We start from the raw sequence: 25,696 nt of genomic DNA, 5'->3' as shown, positions 1-25,696 counted from the left end.
GGGGCCTCGCCAGCCAATCAGAGAAGCAGGAAACTGCAGCCCACCGGCGGCCATGTTGGCTCCACGCGACGGTTAGTTCCTGTTGCCAGGCAGATCCTGAATAGAAACACAATGGAGGCAGCTGCGCCTAACTCTGGCCTAAAGCCCGGCTGTAATATGAACGCTACACGTACGCCAGTGTAACGTTCATCATTAATTTTTTTTTTATTATATCATTTGTACAAAAACTCATAGGCCTAGTTTATCCAGTGTAATTTTTATCACAAATTTTAAACTCCTTTGAAATAATATATGTCGAGTACAGAAGCAGTTTTAATTTCAAACCTATATTTTAAGAGAAAAATCTTCACTCTGTAACTTTTTTGTATTAATTTCAGTCTAATTTGGAGCACGTTAACCGAGATATACCATCTGCTTTGGAGAGTAAAATTCCTCCTTTAATTGTCAAATCTCTTTTAATTCTCTTTTGTGTTTTTTCAACAAGTGAAGTAAAATATCCAGTTTAAATTTTCACTTACCGCTGTCTTGTTTTTCCTTTCTTCCTCTTACTTTCTCTCCTTTCTTTATTGGGTTCCTGATGGATAACTCATGCTTAATGATTGCTTCAGTTTCATATTTTGCCGGCTGCAGGAATCAAACCTTGCTGTTTAGCTACTGATCTATCTGTCTGTCTGTCAGTCTGTTTGTCTGCCTTCCTGCTTGCTATTTATCTATCTTTAATATAAGGTTACATGGCAAATCTACATCCACTACAATGAGGCATGCAAGGTTGTCATAAAAATTGTTTTTAATTTTTCCTAAAATTCAGATTATGAGGGGCAGAAAATATTACATCTCACTATTATATTTCATAAATGCTATAATGGGACAGGGACTATACTTATAGTGCAAAATCTATTGCTTTCTCTGATATACTTAATTCTTTAGACTTATTCTTTAAGACTTAAAGAATAATTAAATAATGTCTGTTGTTTGTTAAGAGCTGGAGCTTAAGAGTTTCTCTGCCTAACGTGCAAAATCATAGGATAACTCGATTTGTTTCATTTCCTTTGTTCTCTGAAAAGCCATCTCTGTTTATTAGTGCCTAATGTGATAAAAATGAAAATTAATATAATATAAAACAATCACTTTTATTTAGCAACCTTCCATAACAGTATAGAAACTGCCTATTTTATCGCATTTCTATTCCGGGTCAAACGAACAGGAACAAACTAATTGGTGGGGAATTAAGAATTTAAAACATCACTATATACATATGTATATCTTTAATATATACACAGCAATTAACAAGAGGGCATCAGACTATCTACGGACAGAACAAAGATGCTAAACAACACTGAATTATCAAGAAAAATAAAGAAAGTATTGCATTAAATTGCTTTGCATCTCCCTCTAACCTGGACCAGCCCATATGGTCTACACTGAGCATGCTCCAACTTATCCTGGGACTATAAAAGCCAGCTTAAACTCGTTTCCACTTGTTTGCTGCTCTCAGAATTGAAATGTTGGGACCAGGGTGAGTATGTATGGATGGTTTCATTTATTAACATAGTGTTTTGCTTCTGACCAACAAACCTTACAGAACAAGCTAAAACTACCTGCACTAATGTGAGTGCTAGCTTGTAGTTTTAGAGGTACATTAGCACCTGGCTTTAGACTAGTTTTTGTCGCTTAGTTAAATAAGTGCCTAGTTTTCTGTAGTGGTTCTTTAATGAACTATCAGTCAAATCTTTGCAACAAAGTTGGAGATATTTAGTTTTTTTTTTTTTTCAACAGTATTTGTTCTCTAAGTGAACCTTATTCATTTAAACTGAGACTGAAATATTTCAGGCCATAAAAAGTGAGCTTTCAGGCTGTAAAGTTTCTACCTAAACCTGTTTAGGTTAGTTTCAGAAGAGCCACTATGAACAGATAGCTACCACCCCAATTCATGTAATGGGAATTAAGTGATTGGCATTTGTTTCTTCTAACGTCTCAGCCATCCTTGCTTTAAATTGTGATTTGTTTTTAAAGTTTTGTACAGTGTGGTAAATCTCTGCTCTGTAAACTGTTTTTTTTTCTTCTTTCTTTCTTCAATTGATTATTGCTTACAGCCAATGAAAACAATGTAAAAAAATTGACAATTTATGTAAGACTAATTGGTACTTTTGGCAGAGTCAGCAGTCTGCTGGAAAATAAAATCTGCATCTTGATAAAAGCTGTCATCACTGGTTATGGAAACTTCACACTACTGTAGACCTCAAGCAGATTGGATTGTGTGTCTCTCCACTCTTCCTCCAGATTCTGCTCCCTTGATTTCCAAATGAAATGCAAAATTTACTTTTGGACAGTGATGGTTTGGAGAGCCGGTGTTGGTGTTATTTCACTGTTATATTAAGTCCAAAGTCAGTGAAATCTTACAGCACTTCATGCTTTTCTCTGCTAACATCGTTTAACATTTAATTAACTAATCTTTATTAATGGTACCCATGATTAGAAAAGAAGAGTTTAGGCACGTAGCAAGCAATCAACCCAAAGTCTGCATGTTTGAAATCAGACGTAAAAACTAGCCAACCACGACAAGTTTGGAGTCCATGGACTAGTTGATTTGCATTCAGGAAATTTTTTATTTGAAGTTTTAAAATGAAGTTTAAAATGAAGTTCAGGAAAAAGACACATTTATTATTTTATTCATTATATTTTGACAGTTGGGAATTTTCTATACATTCTTTTACAATTGCAATTATAATATTCAGTAATGGTCATCAAACATTAAATATTTTTATGTAATGCTTAAATAGAAATCCTCAAGATTTAGTGGTGTAATGTCATGCAGAAATTTTACAAAAATCCTGACCTGGTAAGGGTATAACTAACCCTTGGGCCTACTCCCTCAATAGCCTCCCCATAGTCTCATTTACTCATTTGAAATACGTATAAAGACGAACACATGACAAGATAAAGGGCAATATCAAAGAACTTAAAAACCTCTCCCGGGTATCATGCAGGTCGGACTCACGCTTTGCCAACTACTCTGTTGGTCCAGGGTGATTCAAAACGGTGAGCCAAACAAACACGCGGTGAATTTCCTAACCCCCAGCCTATCTTACTACATGAGCCGACCGTTCCTCCTTTCCTAGCGCCAGAACAACCCCCTGACTCTCCAGCTTCATCCCTACCAGCGCCAAACTTTCTCCAGCCGCTCTCTCTCCTGTCTCTCCCGCGCTCCCTCTTAATTACTCCCAGCTACCTCACTCCCCATCTGAAGCCCCACCTCCACATTCACTACAATATTCTAACTTTCTTAAACATTGATTTTTGGGTTTTATACTGGCTGTAAGCCATAATTATCAACAATAAAAGAAATGAAGGCCTAAAAATAAAGGCCTGTGTGTAATACATCTGTGTAATATGACTGACCTTTTGAACTCAATTACTGAAATAAAGTAACTTTTCAACAATATTCTTGTACTTGTTGATATTGTTGATTGTGATATTCTGAAAGTTATTTATTTATTTATTTTTTCTTGTAAAAATTAACATGCATTGGCTCTGGGTGGTCCAGTGGTCTAAAAAACGCTGCCATATGATCATGTAGCTGTCATCGGCTACCAGAGCCCTGAGAGAGCACAATTGGCCCTGCTCTCTCTGGATGGGTAGATGGCACTATAGGGGGAGTTCTGATAAGTAGGTTGGGTAATTGGCCATGTAAACTGGCAAGAAAATGAGAAAAAATTAGAAATAAAATTAATTTAAAAAGAAAAAAACTAACATGCACAGGGAAGAAGTTTTCAATGTACAGTCTGATCATTTCAATAAAAAGGTCAATCATTTTTTGTAAAAAAAAAAGTGTGTATATAGATATAGTGTTTTTTCCGCTAAAATCCACTTTTTCTTGTTCTTTGTGAAATACAATAGCTCTCTGAGTTGTATATGCATGCTGCATATGGAACTGTTCTTCAACCCCCTTGTTAGCTTTGGCTATCTTTTGTAAGTAACTGTAGGTTAAAATCGAATCTCCGGTTGATTCCATGTTTTACCGAGACCTTAAATATACACTAGGGAAGCACGGTTTGACAAGGTAGCACAACACGACAGAACACCAGTCAAAGCCCGGGGAGAGCGGCGCTGTGTTGGAAAGCCTCCGCTCGCACTGTGGCATTGGTAACATTTATTTTGGCCGCAGGGCCGCTTTACCTTTTGGTCTTTGAGTTTTAGAGCTGTAAAATTGACTGTAGGGGGAAGGCAGGTAGGCGTTCTCTGCTGCAGTGCTGTTAGCCAATCAGAGGCGATATGTTGGCATGTATGAATATTCATGAGCAAGAGTCCAAATTCTGTCTTTTTTCAGAGACCACTAATCCAGTGAAATAAAGCAGGGATAAATAGAAACTTTTTTTTTTTTTTTTTTTTACAAAAAATGGCTCACATGGCATTCGTTTATACTAGAGACCAAAACTACACATTTTAAAAGGTCAAAGACCACTAATCCAGTGAAATAAAGCAAGGCTAAATAGAAACACTGGAGCACTTTTTATTTTTATTTATTTATTTATTTAATTTTTTTTACAAAAAAACGGCTCACATGGAATTTATTCATACTAGACCCAAACTAGACATTTTAAAATGAATTTAAAAAAAGATGGAATTGGACCTTTAAAGCTTTGAAAGTACTTGTCGCGAGCTGCTATTGGTTGGTATGTCCGTCAGTCAGCCGTGGCTTTATAAGGCGGTGTGGGCGGGCGGGCGCTGTTTGCGGTGGGCGCTGGTTTCTCAGTGAATGAAAACAGAAACTGCAGCGCGTCACGCTGGGAGGAGAGGGACGGGACTGCCGGGTAGAGCCTGAACACATAAATACACACCTACTAAAGTCCAGAGCAGCACTCTAACCACACCACTGACTGCACTGTACATGAAGAGGAATTAACTTCAGCTTAAACTCTCTCTCACACAGAGGCACGGTAAGACCTACTGCTGCTTTATTAACCTATTACTCACAGAGTAACGTTGATAATATAATACCTCATACCTAATACCTAAAAGACTAATAAGAGTGCTTTATTAAAACAGCACAGTGGCTGCGATAACTATACAATTGACGATGAAGTTCCTGTTTACCGGCGTTTAACTAAAGATTAACTGAAGGAAATGTTTTAACGAGCTGGGTGAAAAAAAAGCAAGCGATACGATGAAAGAAACGATGTTGTAAATGTTGCGGATTGCTGTAGCTGGGTTAGCTACATTTTAGACGAACAAAAGAATAAGTGGCAAAAACAAATTAAAAATATATATGAAAGTGTGTTTTCATCAGAGTTTAATCATATTTCTCAAAAAATATTTATTACTGTTTTTACTGCAGTAACTCACTGCAAACAGCATTAGCAGGAACATGTTGTGATTGTTTTGGTCATCTTAGATCAGCAGCTCTGTTGGTCACATGTGAATTATGAGGGGAAAGTTCCTGGTGAGTAACAGGAATGACACACCAAATCCCAACCTGCCATCTTTCAGTCTTACATCATGCGCACTAGGGCTGAAAACACTGCTACAGTTCACAAACAACTAGGTCAATGGGCGTGACAGCCATTGACAACTAGCAGTCTTGCCTGAGCCGCTGCTGTCCAGCCTGTTATCTTCCAAAACGAGTTTCCAACAGTGCTCAGAAGTTCACTCTGGCTCTTTCTAGAAGCTGGAAGATTCAGTACACCACCAGGTGGAGACTAGCTGCATTTACTTAGCTGTGTTCACACCAGTGAACTTTTGATAGGTTGGTTATTGTGTGATTCTTTACTTAGTTTTACTCGGAGATTATAGTAACAAAGTAGATCTACTTCACTACTGTACTTGAGTATTAAAATGCTATATTTGTACTTTACTTAAGTATTTTTTTTCTCCTACTTTCACTTTTACTACACTACATATTTTCCATGAGTTTAATTCTTGTTTGTGCTGCATTGTTACTTGTTACAATTGTGAAAATGTTAGCCAGAGCGGTATATGCTCTGCACTGTATCTGCACTGGATTTGATAAAGTTGCTCATCCCTGATATGATCAAGTGATCAGTCTGATCCTATGAGAAGACCTCGCTGCTCCTTTTCTGCCTTTTCACTGCTTTCTGTATTACTAACTACATAACTCTGTAATACTTTTGTTTTCAGTATTTCAGCAATACATTTTACAATAAACTTACCCACGATACTGAAGTACAAAAAAAGGTTGAATACTTTAGTACTTCCACTGGAGGGTAGTGGAGCCTAAAGAACATTTCAAATTCTACTCAAGTCATTTTTTGATAAAGCACTTGTACTTTTACTTAAGTCTGGGTCTCTAGTCAGCTGCTTTTGTGATCATCTGGCCATCACTAAGTTTGGATCTCAAGCATCAGTGGATGTCATCATATAGTGTGGATAAATAGTATAAAAATAGGTCTGAGCAATATGACTAATGATTAAAAACTTTGTCACATTGCTTTTAAGAGAAAAGCAGATATTTGATATAATATGATTTTCAAATAAAATAAACATAAGACACATAAGAATTATGTTGCACTGCATTATGTAGTATAAACAGTGCTGAATGATGTTTAAAGTGAGAGTATTTAAGTTTTGGGAATCTCTAGAGAGAATGTGAAAGCTTATTTTTTTGTAACTATATTTTGTCCCCTTTCTGCCCACGGATACTGCTGCTCTCAGTTTAAAAGAAAAAATCTGCTGCTTAAAAATTATGAAATAAAGTAGTCATGCTGTTCCTTTAATTGCAAAGTTTCTACAACATAATTTGCACATTATGTGTTTGACGTATGTCATTTCTTAGATAACCAAACCATTTCCACACAAACAACCCAAGTCAATTGCTATTTCTGCCATGCCCTCTATCTCTGCTTCCTGTTAGTACAGCTTCTGTTCCTAGCTTTCTCTATCACTTCAAAACTTTAAATTACCTAGAAGACATTTAAATGAGAATTGTTTTGATGTTTATTGAGTAATAGGTTATCTGTTGGGTCTGTCACTTTTAGTGACCAAGGTGAGTGTGAACCAAGTGAGTGACCAGCCTTTCTCCCCCCATTACGCTTTTGTCCATAGCACATTGTGTAGTTTATTGCAGAAACTTAGAGTAATTATTGACAATGTTGATTATGTTGACTAATCGTTCCAGCCTCAATGCCCAGCATTGTCTCATCATATGAAATCCATCATAATGTTTTCCTCTATTTTAGGACTTTCCTCTTTTTGAGACACCTCATCTTCATCTGCCTACACTTCCCATCAAGACATTATTTAGACCTAAACCAACCTACAACTGAAAGATCCCTCCCTACTGGGCTGCTTTTGGAGGGACCATGCAGTCCCTGAAGAAGTACTTTACAGAAGGCCTGATTCAGGTGGCCATACTGCTCAGTCTAGCTGGGATACGAGTAGATGTGGACCCCTACCTTCCCCCTCTCGCTGAGATCATCCAAGGCCAAAGCTCAGCTCTGACCCAGACCCAGTTCCACAACCTCCAGAACTCGCTGGATGGATACAGCCACCACCTGAAGAGCGTGGACCTGGATGGGTTCTTCACAACCCGCAGACTCCTGCGCTGGGTGCGCTCTCTGGACCACCTGCAGGTCCCAGCGGCGCAGCTCGAAACCTGGCTGGTCCACAGGGAACCTGAGAACAGTGTGACGGTAATACCGGGGCAGACCGGGGCACTGGATGGGGCTGATGGGCTGGTGAACATGGAGGAGTCTGCAGGATTGACCATGAGGATGGGAAGTGGAGTGATGACAGATTTGGGATATGGCTCAGTTGGGGATGAGAACATGGAGGACGTGTCCCAACTCTTAAGGAATCAAATGGATAACGAAGACATTAAAGAGGTGAGAGTCACTTATCAAAGGTTGAAGGTAGAAGTGGTACACATTCTTTAACACACTTTGTTCTGTGGTAATAAACACATCAACACATCTATATTATAAAAGAAATATAGTTTACTACGGATGCCTAGACAAAGCTGCAGCCATCACAGATAAAGATTCAGTCATAGGTTGCTGGGTCTGTATAGAACCCTCAAGAAGGGTTGCCAGTTGAGTGCAGAACCCTCATTAGGGAGATTATGACTGAAGGTCTGAAGAGACGCATGTGAGATCATGCAGGAGAGTAGTTGTTTGGTTTTGTTGGGTAAAAAAAAGCTGCAGTACTTACATATTGTTCTATATTTCCTGCATATGATTAATCATACATTCATAATTTAGTGTAAACAATGATTGACCTCCATTACAAAAAGATTACTTACAAAATATTTTAAAAAGTCACCTTCAGTTTAGTTTTTTTTTTGTGAGTTTCAGTCAAATTCCTGTCACACCCCTAACTGAAAGTGATAAATGTTATACAGCATAGTTTGCTCTAAATGCTTGTAAAGCCTCTATCATTACAAGGAAGTAGGTTATCATTGTCCTTTGCCCTGCATGTTTAATATAGAACATAGTTAGCTCTGTTTTGTTTTAATTTTTTATAATAATTCATAGTCACAATAAATATTTTTTGTAAATATATACAAATATTGTCCAATAAATAATATCATAAACTATATTATTGTCATTTTAGGAACAATTTATGCAACTGACATAATTCTAATATACTAAACACAACTAAGCACAATTGGTCATAGATTGTCATTGTCATAAATTGTACAGTAAGTTATAATTTAATTTTCCTGACAAGCCTACGACCCAGTTAAACTAAAGATTAAAATTATACTTGGCTACACTTCACACCCAAACTAACAGCACTTGATCCAGTCCCACCTGACCTGTTCCAGTCTTTGCTGGTTTGTTATCAAGTAATAGAGAAGAACAAATAAAGTGTGTATGTCGGCAGGCAGTGTTTGTTATGGTGGGGCTGAGTTGCTGGTTATGGCACTGGCACGGCCTCTTTACCCTTGATCATCGGGTTTCGCCTTGTTACTCAACAGCCAAGGCTTGTGTGTTATGTACTGCCAGCTGTAAGAGGCGCGCCAGGGGACACAGGGTAATGGCACCAACATATGATTTCAGGAATGTTGCTCTGGTCATGTGTGCACACTCCTGAACCGGGTGTGTTACATACACATAAACATAACCAACATGTGTGCATACAGTCAATGTAGAGAAACAAGCCAGAACTAAATGTACGTATGTTGATCATAAAGTGTAACCTCAGGTAACAGCTGGGAATCGCCGCATTATTACCACAAGCATATACACAAAATAGCTAGAAGTAGTAATACTATAAACCTACATGGGTCAATGTTGTGACTCCTAAATTTTCTGAATCTGTTATTTTTAGTCATATAATGTACACATACAGCTCTGGAAAAAATTAAGAGACTACTTCAGTTTCTGAATCAGTTTCCCTGATTTTACTATTTATAGGTATGTGTTTGAGTACAATGAACATTGTTGTTTTATTCTATAAACTACGGACATAATTTCTCCCAAATTCCAAATAAAAATATTGTCATTTAGAGCATTTATTTGCAGAAATAAATTTGCATGTTCTCCCCCACCAGCCTTACACACTGCTTTTGGATAAATTTATGCCACTCCTGGTGTAAAAATTCAAGCAGTTCAGCTTGGTTTGATGGTTTGTGATCATCCATCTTCCTCTTGATTATATTTCAGAGGTTTTTAATTAGGTAAAATCAAAGAAAATCTTTTTTTTTTCTAGAGATTTATATATGTATTACATCTCCTATATATTTTAATTGTCTTTTTTTCTGTTGTTTAAAGTGTCATGTGGTGTGACCTATTATAGCATAACCTGTAAATTCCTAAATAAAAAAAAATATATACTGTAACAATATTAATAATTTCTGTTGATGACATTTTGTATACTTGCTGATACATTATGCTCAAATTGATACTATTTTTTATTTTTAAATAATTTTTTTAAACAGAAGAATAGAAATATCAGGTTATCATTTACAAAAACTATGTATCGCAAACACTTTGCTTTTAAACATGTTACACTACTGAGAACTTTAGTTAAAGAACATTTTAACATACTTAAACCACATGACATACAGGTGCTGGTCAACGAATTAGAATAATTTGAAATAGTGCAATCATGAAATTCTTTGAATGCATTTTTTGTGCAGAAAGCAAATCAGGTGTTCACCGCACCTGTCCTACTCGCTAGACTAATCACAGAACTCGTTACCTGGAAAAAAATTTTGCTCAGCTGAGCTTTCCAAAAGGCCCATTTAGGCCATTTAACTGTGACACTGTTGTTTTATTGAATTAGAATAATGGAGAAACCGTTTCATTGAATTAGAATAAATGCTCGAATTTTTGTTTTCTGTGAAGAGTGTTCACTGTGCAGTATAAAGTCAGGGTTGAGTAGAATTTCTAAGTTGTAAAATCAATCATGGGTAAGCAGCGCGACCTCTCAACCGGAATAGTGGCTCAAATTCAAGCCCTTCGCCAACAAGGCTTGACCCAAACTAAAATTGCTGAGCAGCTCGGCATCAGCCAGTCTTCCTTCTGCAAAGCTCTCAAGAAAAACTGCAGCAAGCGCACCAACTGTTCCGGCGTCCGAAAAACTTCTGCTCGCGACAACAAGCAGCTGAGAAAGATCGCAGACAGCAACCGGTTCAAGTCCACTTCCGAGCTCACCGACTTGTGGAACAAGCAGACCGGCACTGACGTCTCCAGATCAACCACTTACCGTTGTCTGCGCGAACTCGGCTTCAAATCTCGCGTTCCAGCAGTAAAACCGATGCTGAACAAGAAACAAATGGAGAAACGGCTGAAGTGGGCCAAAGAACACGGCGAGTGGACTGCTGAAGACTGGCAGAAAGTGGTCTTCAGTGACGAATCACGCTTCTGCATCTCCTTCAGTGACCAAGGTCCTCGTGTCTGGCATCGTGGTGGCGAAACCTACAACCACGAGTGCGTGAAAAGATCCGTCAAGTTTCCCCAGAGCGTTATGGTCTGGGGATGCATGTCCGCTCGAGGTGTAGGGAAACTCTGCTTCCTCAAGAAGACTGTCAATGCTGCCGTATATCAAGATGTTCTGGAAACGTTCCTGATTCCGACTGTTGAGGAACAGTTCGGCGAAGAAGACTTCATATTTCAACAGGATCTTGCACCGGCTCATGCGGCAAAGTCGACCAAAGATTGGTTCACTAAAAAACAGCTTGAAGTTTTGGCATGGCCGGCCAACTCGCCTGATCTCAATGTCATTGAAAACCTTTGGGCCATCGTCAAGCAGAAAATTCGCGACAGAAAGCCTACTACGCTGGACCAACTGAAGCAGAACATCGCCACTGCCTGGGAAGCTGTGAGTGCGGAAACTTGCGACAAGCTGGTCAAATCGATGCCGCGGAGACTTCAGGCAGTCATACAAGCCAAGGGGGCAGCCACAAAATACTGAGAAAGTGATGATTGTAATTATAATAAAAATAATTCTAATTCAATGAAACGGTTTCTCCATTATTCTAATTCAATAAAACAACAGTGTCACAGTTAAATGGCCTAAATGGGCCTTTTGGAAAGCTCAGCTGAGCAAATTTTTTTCCAGGTAACGAGTTCTGTGATTAGTCTAACGAGTAGGACAGGTGCGGTGAACACCTGATTTGCTTTCTGCACAAAAAATGCATTCAAAGAATTTCATGATTGCACTATTTCAAATTATTCTAATTCGTTGACCAGCACCTGTATTGTCGCGAACTTGTCTGGATGAAAAACAAAATAAAAACTAAAATCACATTCTTTTATATAAATGTATGTGTACCTAACTTGAATTTTTGAACTGTTACAAAAGGGGAAAAAGTAACTTTTAATTGGCCTGTTAAATTCTATTTATTTTCAATTAAATTTTAATTCTATAGAGCTTTTTAAAACAAAGCAGCTTTACAGAGAAAAACAGGTTCACTCTTCTTTTGAGCAGCACCACAGAGATGCCAATTATTGTTGGGACAACAGTGGCAAGGAAAAACTCCATTAAATTAAGAAGAAAAAAAATCATTGACCCACATACAGGAAAATAACCTGAATCACTTAAATATACTTCAGATTTTTAAATAATTTATATATCGTAAAGTTTCATAAAAGCACAGAGAAATCGTTTTGGCCACAAAATGTTTTGTTTTCACAACCAGCATAAATGTAGCGTCTGGTCTGGGTTTAATAAGAGTGTGGGAGAGCAACCTCCGAGTGTTGTTATTTTCTCTCAGGTTTTAGGAGGTGTCACCACAGTGCCATGAAGACAGACAACAGCTCTCTGTCCAGACTGAGGGGACTCGAGTCACTGTCTGAGTCGAGGCATGCGGTTGGCTTTAAGCCAAAATGTCAGGCTGCGGGGGATTTTAGGTGTCTCTCTTTCACTCTCTTGCTCTGCAGGGTTGTGGAGAGCTGGGGAAATTTCACCTCAGAACTTTGTATTAGCTTTCACTTTCACTGCCAAGAATTAGGCCCAAGATATATCAACTAATATAGGCTTATAGTTATTGATTAATGTCGAGCATATACAGCACAGATATTTAAAGGTGCATTTTATATAGTAACCAACATATGCAGTATGGCTCAATCCCATTTTAACCCTTTAAGCACCCGATACAGATATATAACAGTGGAGCACTACAGTTCAGCAACCTAGCTGCTGGTTAACTAGTTAACTTTAGGGAATCGTATGTCTGTTGGAACATTTAAGGTGGAACGGGAAAGTTAGCTATCTAGCTAGCTAGCTACTGAGATGAATTACTAGCATTTTTTTTGCAAGTTATGAAGAAAATGGCCATAAAACATTGAAACACCATGGTAACTATGGTTACCAATTAATATTACCAATATACTACGGTAATATTGTAGGTACTGTAAATTGTAACATGGAAAATACTCATATTTGTTGGTTTATTTCGTTGCTTGCGCCGCCATGTTGCTCTGTTTTAAATAAACTCTGCCTCTGAATAGACTCTGTTTGAAGGGTCATGTAGCTCTAAAACTTACCACTATCCCTCCAGGCTAACAGGAATCGTGGTCCTCTTACCTTTAGGTGTGCAAAACAGAGGGGTAGGGCTAAGTGATAGGGCCAGGAGTTGAAATGGGATTGGTCCTAAGTGTCTGTTCACGTGTGTTCACCCCTACTAATTAATGCATTTTGCCACTTTATGTTGCACCCGTTGCAGACACAGATGTGCAAAATCAAATTAATCAAACAACATGAACAGTAGAGGCAGTTACTCCAACAAAAGCATTATAAGTGTTTTACTGAATGAGCGGGTGTCCCAATGTCTTTGTCCATATAGTGTACACTAAGTATAGGTAGATTTAAACCAAAAGTACCATGTTTAACACATGCACATATATACAAAATATACAAATGTTTCTAGGTCTGTCACAATAACTATAATAATTTTTTTTGTGTTTAATCGTCCCAGAAATAATCACGATAAAGTATATTATTGTTAATTTATGAGCATTTTATGCCAATGATATGATGATAATGTTGACTATATATATATATATATATATATATATATATATATATATATATATATATATATATATATATATATATATATATATATATATATATAATGATTAATGTCAAAATAAGCACATTTTTGTATGTCCACATATTTTACTACAATTTATAAGCTTAATTATAATGACAGGCCTAAATGTAATCATGTTAATATAGTGTTCTAACCCCCACATAGAATGTTAATATTAATTGGGTTCTACACAAAAGAATATTACTCAAAATACGCACAAGTAAACACACACACACACACACACACACACACACACACACACACACACACACACACACACACACACACACACATATATATATATATATATATATATATATATATATATATATATATATATATATATATAAAATGGTGGCTGAGTCTGCATAAACAGCAGACATTACCCTGTAAGCAGGCTTGTGCTTTAACACATATTGAAGGTAACTATAAGGCAGGATGTGATCAGTAAAATCCTCCTCTCACAGAGTTGAACGATGTTGCCCATTCCTTTTAAAGCAGTTGCTGTATGACTGTCAAGTCCACACAGGTTCAGTGGTCAGGCTTCAGGCTTGCCTCTACATGACCTGCTGTGCTGTGACCTGCTATTTCTGGACTCAGGGCTTTGCCTGTTGGAGAGTAAAATATGTGAACTAAAAAATAACTTGTGTATATGTTAGCTTAACCATTGTCAAAGTCATTCATAAGGATCACAAATTCACTGTTCTTATCCAATACATAGTTTATCTAATATTCCTTCATTATACAGGATTCATGCACTTTTTAACCAGTACATTTCCATGATTTTTTCATGACTTTTCCATGCCTGCAAGGCAACTTTTCATGACCATACAATTTTTTTAACATCAGAGCAGCCAACTAAAACCCAACTAACCAACTAAAAATCAACTAAAACTATAATTCAAATTGACACTAGTAGGCCTAAAATTTGATAAAATGTGATAAAAATATTGACATACAATCTTCAATTATAAAATGTGTGGGATAAATTACTGAACTAACTCTGAGCTGACGTATTTGTTAGCTCAAAATAAATTTTCTTTGTCAATAACGTAAACGCAAAGGTTTTTAGACCAAATTTCCATGACTTTTTCTAAACTTTCTTGGGATTTTTATTTTTCCAAAACTTATCCAGGCCTGAAAATTGCTATTTTCAAACTTCACAACCTTTCCAGTTTTTTTTATGACCTACGAACCCTGATTATAGTACAACCCAAACATCTGAAAAGAATGGGGAGGTATGAAACTTTGGCTTTTATTTGATTACAGACAGCATGAGCCCAATATATTTTTTGTATTTCAATTTATTTGTTAATATACATCAATTCCTGCATCTCAGTCCTGCAGTACGGTTTAAAAAAGTTGGGATAGTCCAGCATGTTGCACTTTTTTCACAACACTTTACAATGGTTTTGGCACAGAGAATACCCTGAGTTATGAAGTGTTTTAGCTTTTATTTTGTCAGCAAATATATCTCAAAGTGAGCAGCATTACTGGGCTGTTATTCTCACATTTTTGTTTTAAAATCCTCCATACGTTCTCTATATGAGACCGCATGCAGACCAGTTACCCAGTACCCATACTTATCTCTTGCACAGCCATGCCTTTGTAATATGTGCAGCATGTGGTTTTGCATTGTTTTGCTGAAAAATGCATAGATATCCCTGAAAAAAAGTTGTCGTACTTTTAATTTTGTTTTATATTCATTTTCATCGTTACTGTTGTGTAGCACACCAATGAGAATACTTATGAGTTTACTCCACCCCCTTGCTATCTGCAAAAGATCAGTAAACATCTTGCAGATATTTTAGTTACAGTATACTGTAAAGCACATTTGAATAACTTGTATTAGTCTCCACTAGAAGAACAGACACAAGCCTAGTTGACCAATATTTCACTCTTCATCCTGTCTGGATGTAGGATTTATAAAGGGGTGCTTTTGTTTACCAGGCGTGCTCGTTCTGACCTGTAGGGTTAGAGCCTTGTTTGCCCGAGGCTTGTCTGACCCCAGCCTGCGCTGTTTTGCAACCCGAGAAAACATCATAGGAGACAACTTGTGCACATTTACTTTCGCAATGCTTGTTTACCAGCTGGTGATCAAGTGACTGGCACACACCCCCACAAACACACGACACCCACCGACCCTTCAGTAGATCACTTAATCTACTGATTGCACTGTTGTTTCAGCCTGATAAACCAAATCAAGTGAGCTGAGCATTTAATTTTCAGTTATTCAGTCAATCAACCCTGCTACTGGAGCTCCCTGCCCTGTGCTTACATTTAGTGCTTTCCCTTCTTCTAACACACCTGATCCAACTAATCACCCCATTAACAGCTTGTTTTAAAGTTACAATGGGATTGGTAAAGCAGGATTTGGGGGAAAACTGGCTTAGAACATAAAGAAATAAAGTTGATTAAAACTTAGGGCTGGACAAAAGTTTCAGAACTTTATATCTCAATATGTAGTATAATGTATTCAAAACAGATTATAGTATAATGTATTAAGTATAATGCTGTTTATTTAGGTTACAATTAAAAAACACTACACTGTTCACAGTAGAACAGAGCACACATTTAATTGAACAAAATGTTTATTTGTGTGAAATTAAGACAGTTGCTTGTTAGGTATGAAGTTATTGATGAAATTCATTTATTTTTATTATTTTACAGTGTAAGCAGAATTACTGTAGGGATGCACTCCCTGTTAGGCCTGAAAATGCAAAAAAAGCACTTGTTTTGTTTGGATTTGGGCCAAAAAACTTCATTTTGGTGCATTTTGAGTGTGGTTAAAACCTACAGCTCTGGAAAAAATAACAGACCACTTTAAAATTATGAGTTTTACCAAATTGGAAACCTCTGGAATTTAATCAAGAGGACGATTTAGAGCATTTTTGCACCAGGAGTGGCAGAAAGTTAACCAAAAGCAGTGTGTAAGACTGGTGGAGGAGAACATGCCAAGATGCATGAAAAGTGTGATTAAAAACCAGGGTTATTCCACCAAATATTGATTTCTGAACTCTTAAAACTGAATGAATGAGTTTTATGAATATAAACTTATTTTCTTTACATTATATAAGCTCTACATCTGTTTTGTTATTTTTAGCCATTTTTCATTTTCTGAAAATAAGTGCTCTAAATGACTATTTTTATTTAGAATTTGGGAGAAATGTTGTCGGTAGTTTACAGAATAAAACAAAAATGTTTATTTTACTCAAACATATACCTTTAAATAGCAAAATCAGAAACTGAAGTGGTCTCTTCAGTTTCAGAGCTGTATATTTATTTTTATGATAGATTTTGATCTTTAAATACTATTAATGAAGGTTTAGTTCCAGACGAATAAACTTAAGGTTTAAACCATAGTAGTGTAGCTATTGTTCTGCTGCTTTTGACCCACTGACATCTGACCTGCCTATTCATTAGTCTGTCCTGAACTACAGAGGGAAGTGTGTGTTGGGGTCTATTTGTAGTAAAGCCAGGAGATAGACAGTTGCTTTCACCAAGTCTTTCCGAGGGTAAGGAAAGGTCAAGTTTATTTATAGGTGGCAGGAGCTGGTCTGGGCATGTTAGTGATATGATGGGGAGGTAGGAAAAATGAACAGTACGTTACTGTACATGTACAGTACATTAAGAAATTTTGGCACAGTGTTAGAAACAGTTTGTCTCTTTGTATTATGTAGTAAACTAAAAATCAACAAAAATGAAGATACTTGTTTTTCATTGGGCAGCGACGATATACACAACAAAACATAACAAACTGCAAAATCCTATCTTATTGCAACTAACAGCAAGTTGTACATTCTGCGATTTTGTCTTGCAGGTTATTGGCCAGTTCACTTACTGTTTTTGTCATTTTTGAGCAATAGAAATGGCAAATAGCTGATTACTGAGATTTAAAAACTGACATAACATCCATTATAATCGATTGCATTTTCAGCTTAAAAACACTGTAAATTAATAATAAAAATAGATTTTTAAAAAGATCACAATATGTTGCCTTGCTTAAAAAATACACTATATTATGATCATAACCCCTGTATCATGATGCGTGACATAGAGGTGGGTGATATGGCCCTAAAATAATATCACTATATTTCATGGTATTTTTGCAATATCGATGTTCTTGGCGATATGACGAAACATTCAATTAAAACATAAATATTTCAAGAATACCCTACTGCAACAAAATAAAAATACATTTTTTATATTGCATACGATATGATATGGCAGACGCCTAACTGAGATATTACAAAATACAAGAATTTTCGTCAGATTGTAACAGAAGTCAATGATCCAGAATGTCGTGATACCAGTACTAAACTCCAAATTTCTCCATATATCCAGGATTAAAGTAAAAAAAATGATAAGGGACATATATAATCTGTCTCTAGTAGATATATAATGGGAAAGGAGAACAGTGTGAATTTTCCTTTTGCTAAAAACAGTAAAAAAAAAAAAAAAAAAAAAGTCATACCCTGATGTGATAATTAGGGGTGAGTGATATGGCACCATATTTCAGGGTATAATATCGTTCACGATATAAAAAAAAAGTTGGCGATATTATCGCGTACGATACGATATGGCACACCCCTAGCGTGACACATCGGCAGGTTCTTATCAATACACAGCTACTGATCATCTAATGATCAATCAAACTTACATTGCCTCTCAATTGTTTGTTTTAATGTACTGTTAAAATACAAAATAAAGACACACAAAGTCTTGACATTTGCCCTTGTACATTTTTTGTGCACCCAGGATGCAGATGAAATTCCAATGTGGCAACAAGAACTCAATCATAACATCCATCAGCAGCAGCTGCCTGAGGATCTTAACCAACAGCACAGCCTGTTTAATGAAGAGGACCAGGATGAATTAATGATGAATGGCTGGAGGAACACAAACCCCTTCCGTAATCAGCTGGGCAGCATACTGGGAGAAGATGTCCAGGTATTACAATATTTTGCACTACTGTACTGTGACTGACAGTAATGGATATCTCTCTGAGGGAAATTCATGCAGTTGTTTCACAAAGCGCTCATGTAAAAGTACAGTTTAGGCCGACAGGTTCTCTCTGGAGAAAAATGAGTCTCCCCAGTGGGGAATTTTCCCAGTCCCTGTCAGCTGAACCGTTGGCAGCTGACTGAGGGTTACGTTTCACATGACAGGAATCACCCTATTTTCCAGTACAAGCATGTTTAATGGAGCACTTGCTGAATTCAAAGCAACATGCTTATGGTAGACATCCCTTCTGCAGTTTTATTTCTTTTGTGGTCTCTAACATTCATCTTTCTTCTTCTTGGTTGCAGGATGTAATCAGTATTTATTAGATTACAAAAGTATAATTATAGTAGAATTAGCAAACTTCTAGTTCTAAGCAGGGATACTCAGTCTTGACCTGAATAACCTAAAACCCTGCAGACATTAAATCCAACTCCAATCTAAAACATAATATTTTGCTCTGTATAAAATTAAGAGACCACTTTAGTTTCTGAATTAGTTTTTTTGATTTTGCTATTTATAAGTATATGGTTCAGTACGGATAACATTTCTCCCAAAGTCCAAATCAAAATATTGTCATTTAGAGCATTTATTGGCTAAAATAACTAAAAAGATGCCTCAATGCAAAGAAAACAAGTTCATATTCATAAATTTTTATGAGTTCAGAAATCAATATTTGGTGAAATTACCCTAGTTTTTAATCACAGTTCTCATGCATCTTGGCATGTTCTCCTCCACCAGTCTTACACACTGCTTTTGGATAATTGTATGCCTTTACTCCTGGTGCAAAAATTCTAGCAGTTCAGTTTGGTTTGGTGGCTTGTGATCATTCATCTTCCTCTTGATTATATTCCAGAGGTTTTTAATACGGTAAAATCAAAGGAACTCCTCATTTTTAAATTGTCTCTTGGTTGTTTGTCCAGACAATCTAGGTAATTTATGGCCTTTATCTTAAAAAAGAGGCAGATGCATTAGAACTGATTCCACATTCAGGTGCTAGTTGACTGCTGTTAAGTATTGCAAATAACTTATCAATTGGCTTTTAAAAAGCTAATAATTTCAAAATGATTGCATTTTCAGATTTTTTTAGTCATAAACATCCTAGATGATAAATATCCCACAAAAAATAATATCTGTTTATCTTAATGTAACACATTTATTTTAGTCTAGGGTCTCCTGAAGGCCTTTATTGGCAGGTGTGTTAAATCTAATGCTGCTTTTACATACTAGTCAAGACATTATACTTCCCAACATCCAGGGAAATTTAAGCATGTCACTTTTTTTAATGATTTGGGGGTTGGAACAGTTTGGTTGGTCAGTTTACTAAAGATAAAATAACAAATGGCATTGTTACGAAAAACATTTATTTAAAACAGTTATGTAAAGTGGCTGCACTGACCTGAAACCTGTAAGGAATTTTCAGTTGTTATGAAATAACAAAACAAATCACTCATTTATGTTTATGAAGGTCAACTCAGGAACTCAACATCAGGTATTAACATGATTTCATGATTTCCCACTAGAATCTGTGACTACAAGAAAGATGTTCATGTGCAACAAGTTGGGAACTAGTACTTTCTATAATTTGGTTGCACATGAACACAGCATAAACTCTCAATGATGATAAATCTCTTGGACCAGCGTTAGGGATGTAGCATGTACATATACTTTTAGCTGACATTTAGACTTACCAGCAGACCTGTTTATCTGTCTGTGTAGGCTGTCCTTCTACATTCCAAAGAAGCACAAGCCTGGGGCATGATTATGGCTATGGTTCAACCAAACTCTTTTCCTCATACTTGTTTGTTCTACTATCAGTTTGCAGGTTATAGGGAGAATAATTCCTTATCCATTGAGGAGTGCCTGCAACTACTGGAGGCTGATCCATCCCTAGGAGATCAGCAACATGTACGTTTCCCAGAAAAGTACAGCTTTTCTTACCATTCAAACAATGATCTGTAATCTTTTTAATCATTTGGATTTTTTTTTGGTATGTGATGTTTGATTTTATCTATGTACCTTCTTAGTTGGGAGATGCTAATATGGAAAGAGAGGAAGAAGACCCTCTCCAACACCACAGATCCCTTCTCTCCCCTCTACTCCCTCAACACGAGCCTCTGCTGGACTTGGAACAGCAATGGCAAGATGTTCTGGATTTAATGGATCCACAGGTAATTACTGACCAATCACACATCCCCATTCTACATCCATAACCATTAGTGTGGAGTCGGTCCCCCTTTTGCAGCTCTAACAACAGGTTTGGAAGCTTGCAGTTATTGAGTAAACAGAGCATTGGGAACTTATACCCATACACAAAATCTCAGAACTCCGTGGCTTCATAGCTGAGTTGCTGTTTCAGAACATGACTAGATGCAATGGGGGCATTATTTTTAATGGCACCATGCTTGATATCAAACATTTTTTTTTCAACAATGTTTTCAATAAGAGTGCATATACGGGCTAGGTGGTTTTATAAACCTGTGGACTGAATGAAAGAGCTGATTTCACTGATTAAAATGAGTGTGGCTTCAGCAGTCAGAGCCTGAGAGAGCCCAGTTGACGATGTTCTCTCTGGGTAGTAGATGGCACGGTTTTCTCTCATCACTTGTGATGCTGTATCATCAGCAGTTTACATAGAGGTGGTAGTGGCTGACTTCACATGTATTGGAAGAGGCATGCCCTTGTCCTGATCCTCCTAGTGTCTTAGTGAACATTGCAATTGATGATAGAGAGTTGAGGTCCTAGTGAGTGGGGGTTTAATTGGCTACACTAAATTGGGTAAAGAATTGGGTTAAACTTTCTGTAGAGTGTACTAATGTACTACACACTGGAGTATTAACATTAAATGTAGACGTTTAAAATTCATTTGCTTCTTGTTCTTGTAATTTGAAACAATTATTACAGTATTATATTACTTTTTTTTTTTTTTTGCAGGATATGGATGTTGACGCCTCACTAGATGATTTTGATTCCAATGCCAATATTCAAGGGAGTCAAGAAACAAGGGAAAGAGAACATATGGGAAATTCTACCCACCAAGATCTCAGTCTTCACCAAACCCACCAGTCTGACCAAAACCATAATGTTTCAAACTCCTCGAACACGGATTTCCATTTTAATGACTCGGACATCATCAATTTCCTCCTCTCTCCTCCACCAGAAGGCTCTGTTCACAACAATCACAGTTTACCCAGTTCCCCTTTGGAAGAACAAAATCTGCCGAGCCTTTTTGATCCTCTCTTGGAGGACGCCATGTTTGAGGAGATCAGTCTGCTGGATCTAGCCCTGGAGGAAGGATTTAACTCGTCCCAGGTTTCCCAAAGTGAAGAACAGGAACAAACAGACTCTGACTCTGGACTGTCGCTAGACTTCAGCCAAAGCCCTGCTTCCCCAAGTGGGTCTGAATCCTCATGTTCCTCTTCTTCATCCTCTTGTTCATCATCATCCATGTCTTCCACAGACTCAACTCTTGAAGAAGGGGCTGTAGGATATGTGCAGATTAAAGAGGAACCCACAGATGAAGAAGAAGAAGAAGAAGAAGAAGAAGAAGAGGAGGGAGCTGTCGGAGGTTATAACTCAGAGCAGAACAAGATGTTCCCCGACAGTTACATGCAGGCCAGTCAGTTCCACAACCTACCCTGGCTTCAGCAGATCGATCACGATCACACCTACAATCAGCCCCAGTGTACCATCCAAAGAAAGTCTCCTAAACAGCGTTCAGATGAGCTTCTGGAGGATAAAATCCAGGAGAAGTTTACCAGCAGAGATGAGAAGAGAGCGCTTTCCATGAAGATCCCCTTTTCCACTGATTGTATAATTAACTTGCCTGTGGAGGAGTTCAACGAGCTTCTTGGCAAATACCACCTTAGCGAAGCTCAGCTCACGCTTATCAGAGACATTCGCCGCAGAGGCAAAAACAAGATGGCTGCTCAAAACTGTCGCCGGAGAAAGCTGGATGTCTTGGTCGGCCTGGAGCGCAGCGTCGATGGGCTGCGACGCCACCGTGCCAGACTGCTGAGGGAAAAGTCTGAAGTTATGCGCTCTGTCCAAGAGATGAAGCAACGCCTTAATGACCTCTATCAAGAGGTGTACGGTCTTCTCAGGGAGGAACAGGGCATGCTCTGCTCAGCCAATGACTTTCTTCTGGAACAGGAAAACAGTAGCCAGGGGCCACTGTCCACACGCTACAGCTCAGAATCCAGACGAAAATCCGGTAGTAAAAGATACAAGAAGGACTGAAGAGGATAGACCATTAATGTTCACTTCCTTTCTGCAGGCCAGACAATGTCATTTGCAAAATCCAGTGAAGAAGAGGAGGCAAGGCAAAGCAAAACAAGAGGACACCCCCTTTATTACAGCATGGAATACTTACTTCAGGGATTTGCTGTAATGTAAAGTTTGCTGTCATGTTTTCATGTTCATGTTCAGATTGCAGGCAAATCGTATCTGGTATTTGCAAGTGATCAGTTTGAATTTGCACGTTCAAACATCACAAACGTATCTGCATGGGTTGCTGTGGAAACAAGGTTGGTGTTGGTAACTAACCTGAGATGTTCTTCTTGGATGACTCTGGATTTGAAGAGGTTGTTGAGTTATTGACGTAGTGTGATTGATACAAAAGAAAAAAAAAAGTGATTTGAGCGTCCAGACTGAGACACATCTGAACAATTCTGACTATAATCGCATTACGAACCAGCCTCCAAATGTGGTTTAAATCCAATTAGCAATAATCATTTTTCCTGTGGTTTCTGGCTGTTCACACAATCATAAATCAATCTGGATACAATCTAGATATGCCAAAAATCAGTCATCAGTCTCACAGTCTGAAAACAGAGTTAGTGGGGTGGGGGGGGGAAGCCACCCTGACAGGGTTGTATGAAGAGATACAGAGGAAGGTTAGCATTAGCATTAACAGTTGTGCGTTTTATAAAAGGAGAACAATGGCAGTGTTACCATTAGAGAGAAGATAAGAAGGCAAAGAAAGACAGTAATCTTGTATGAGAACAGGATTAGTTTAAGTTTAAAAAATAAAGTATTTTTTTTAAACGGAAGAAACTGCAAAATCAGTATGTATTCAAATTACACTGATATGCCAAAAGTAATGGGACAGGATATTCAGCATTGACAATTCTAGCCAGATGCCACCAGTCACAATAATTACCACCCACTGCACTGTCCACTATGGTGGTATTAATGGGTGATCCCAAGCTGTCCCCTGACGTAACAGAAGTAACACTTTATGATCAATATATATGCTGCTATCCCATGACTTTTGGTACACCAGTGTATTTTGACAGTATTATACCAGCACTGCCCGGATTATTTAGCACTAGTTGCAAACACACCATATTAAGCTTGAGGTTTACAGATTAAAACGTGTTCAAATACTTGTATGATTTTATGATTTGTATTATTTTTTGTTTTTATTTTTTTAAATCACTGGCAAGACTTTAGCAAGAGGCTATTGTTTCTATGAGGGAAACTGGGAAATGTAAAAAATGTACAGTACAAATGATGTTTTCTAAATGCCCTGGTATTCTTTGAGACAGTTGAAATTGATAAACTTGAGTCTGTGTATGCAATGTACTTGTTCATGTTTTTATAATGCATTTATTTTCTTATTTGTGAATCTGAAATACTTGGTGACAAGCTGGGTTTGTTTCCTTCATTTAATTAAAGATATTTATGAAGTTTAATCTGTCTTTGATTAATTACACTTATATAAAAAAATACATTTTAATAAATCAATCAAAATATTATGGAATTGTGCTTAGTTACACTCTAAGAATGTAGCTTTTCATAATTGGCAAAATGAGATTATTATTAATACTTTTCAAGTAAAAAAACATGAGAACTCAACACCTGGGATGCTGAGCTCTAGGCTCTGTAAAATGAGTAAATTATGGGAGAAAGTAAATAGATTAATTTGGTAAAAAGACTCCAGTAAAAAGCACTTGCAAACAGACAACCCTTGTAATAAAAACAGATATTTATTAAAAAGAAAAACAAAACTTCAAAAACAGTGATGACACATGCTTCAACAAAGGTACTAAGCATCTTAAAGACAGAAGAGACGGATAGATAAGATCACGATAACATGGCATGTATCTGAAATAAAGCACACAAATCTGGAACTCCTCAAAAGCAGAAAAGTTAGAACAGAGAAGATCCAGAGCACCACTAGAACCACTATAGTCTCAGAAGTCTATTCCACTCACTGAAACAAACACCAACAGAATCAACTCCTCAACCTGGTTTAGAGCGTGGAGAGGTTTTGAAGTTGTTTTGAAAGAGCAGGTGGTGTAGCAAAGTCCTGTTTCCTCTAAAGCTGAAACCTAATGTTAATCAAGTTGATTCATTAGCACGGCTTCTGTAAATTGATTCTTTGTACAATGAGCAGTGATAAGTGTGAAAGCCTCATTTATCTGAAAACAGTGCTGTAAAGTTGGAAAGCATAAGATGGAAAACAGCATTCTGATATTTAACTGCCGCTCTATGATACAAACGCACCTGCTGGATCCATCTACCGTATTTTTCGGACTATAAGGCGCACTTAAAAACTTTTAATTTTCACAAAAATTGACAGTGCGTCTTATAATACGGTGCGCCTTTTGTATGGATTTTACTCGTCAGGTTGTAAGGAGCAGTAAACACACACTCCGTGCAGCGTTATACAGAGTTTCAGTGCTATACAGAGTCCAGAGCCGTGCAGCTCCGAGGCTGGAGCAGCAAATAGCATTAGCTAGCTTATTCACTGTTCAGAGATCAGTATTATCTAAATTTTACCCGTCAGGTGTAAGGAGCAGTAAACACACACTCCGTGCAGAGCAGCAATAGCATTAGCTAGATGCTAACCGCTTAGCTAGCTAGCTTTTTCACTGTTCAGAGATCAGTATTTTCTAAATTTAGCACTTTTAATACTGCTGGAGCAGTATTATTAGAGTTAGATGCTAATCGCTAAGCGTTCACCGTTCAGAGGTGAGTTATCGGCCTGTAAGTCTGTGCTGCTTTGCCTGGCTAGCATTAGCTAGATGCTAAGCGCTAACTCTCTCAGAGGTGAGTTTTATCAGCCTGTAATCTGCTTGTTTACCGTGTTAAAACAAGCTACGGGGGACGAATCGCTAGCTAATATCTCACTGTCTTACCAGAACACGCAGGATTACTCAGTGTAACGCTGTCGTTTAAGTTTGGGTTAACTTT

General features: G+C 37.5%; 1 protein-coding gene across 1 annotated transcript; it reads left to right on the top strand.

The window, feature by feature from the left end:
* Positions 1–4,776: 4,776 nt before the first annotated feature.
* Positions 4,777–24,192, top strand: nfe2l1a (nfe2 like bZIP transcription factor 1a). Its single transcript, XM_022668474.2, has 6 exons — positions 4,777–4,937; positions 7,194–7,838; positions 18,254–18,445; positions 20,315–20,404; positions 20,524–20,667; positions 21,431–24,192. The coding sequence occupies exons 2-6, from the start codon at positions 7,317–7,319 to the stop codon at positions 22,733–22,735; spliced, it is 2,253 nt and encodes a 750-aa protein (XP_022524195.2). The 5' UTR covers positions 4,777–4,937; positions 7,194–7,316; the 3' UTR covers positions 22,736–24,192.
* Positions 24,193–25,696: the final 1,504 nt, after the last annotated feature.

The sequence above is a fragment of the Astyanax mexicanus genome, chromosome 19 (assembly GCF_023375975.1).
Source record: "Astyanax mexicanus isolate ESR-SI-001 chromosome 19, AstMex3_surface, whole genome shotgun sequence".
NCBI lineage: Eukaryota > Metazoa > Chordata > Actinopteri > Characiformes > Acestrorhamphidae > Astyanax > Astyanax mexicanus.
The sequence above is the reverse complement of the archived record's forward strand: the minus strand, read 5'-3'. Positions and strand labels throughout refer to the sequence as shown.

Excerpts from the sequence above, each read along its gene's own strand:
- nfe2l1a (XM_022668474.2), top strand. The coding sequence starts at position 7,317 with ATGCAGTCCCTGAAGAAGTACTTTACAGAAGGCCTGATTCAGGTGGCC. Across the intron at positions 7,839-18,253 it reads ATAACGAAGACATTAAAGAG|GATGCAGATGAAATTCCAAT; the intron begins GTGAGAGTCACT and ends TTGTGCACCCAG. Across the intron at positions 20,405-20,523 it reads CCCTAGGAGATCAGCAACAT|TTGGGAGATGCTAATATGGA; the intron begins GTACGTTTCCCA and ends GTACCTTCTTAG.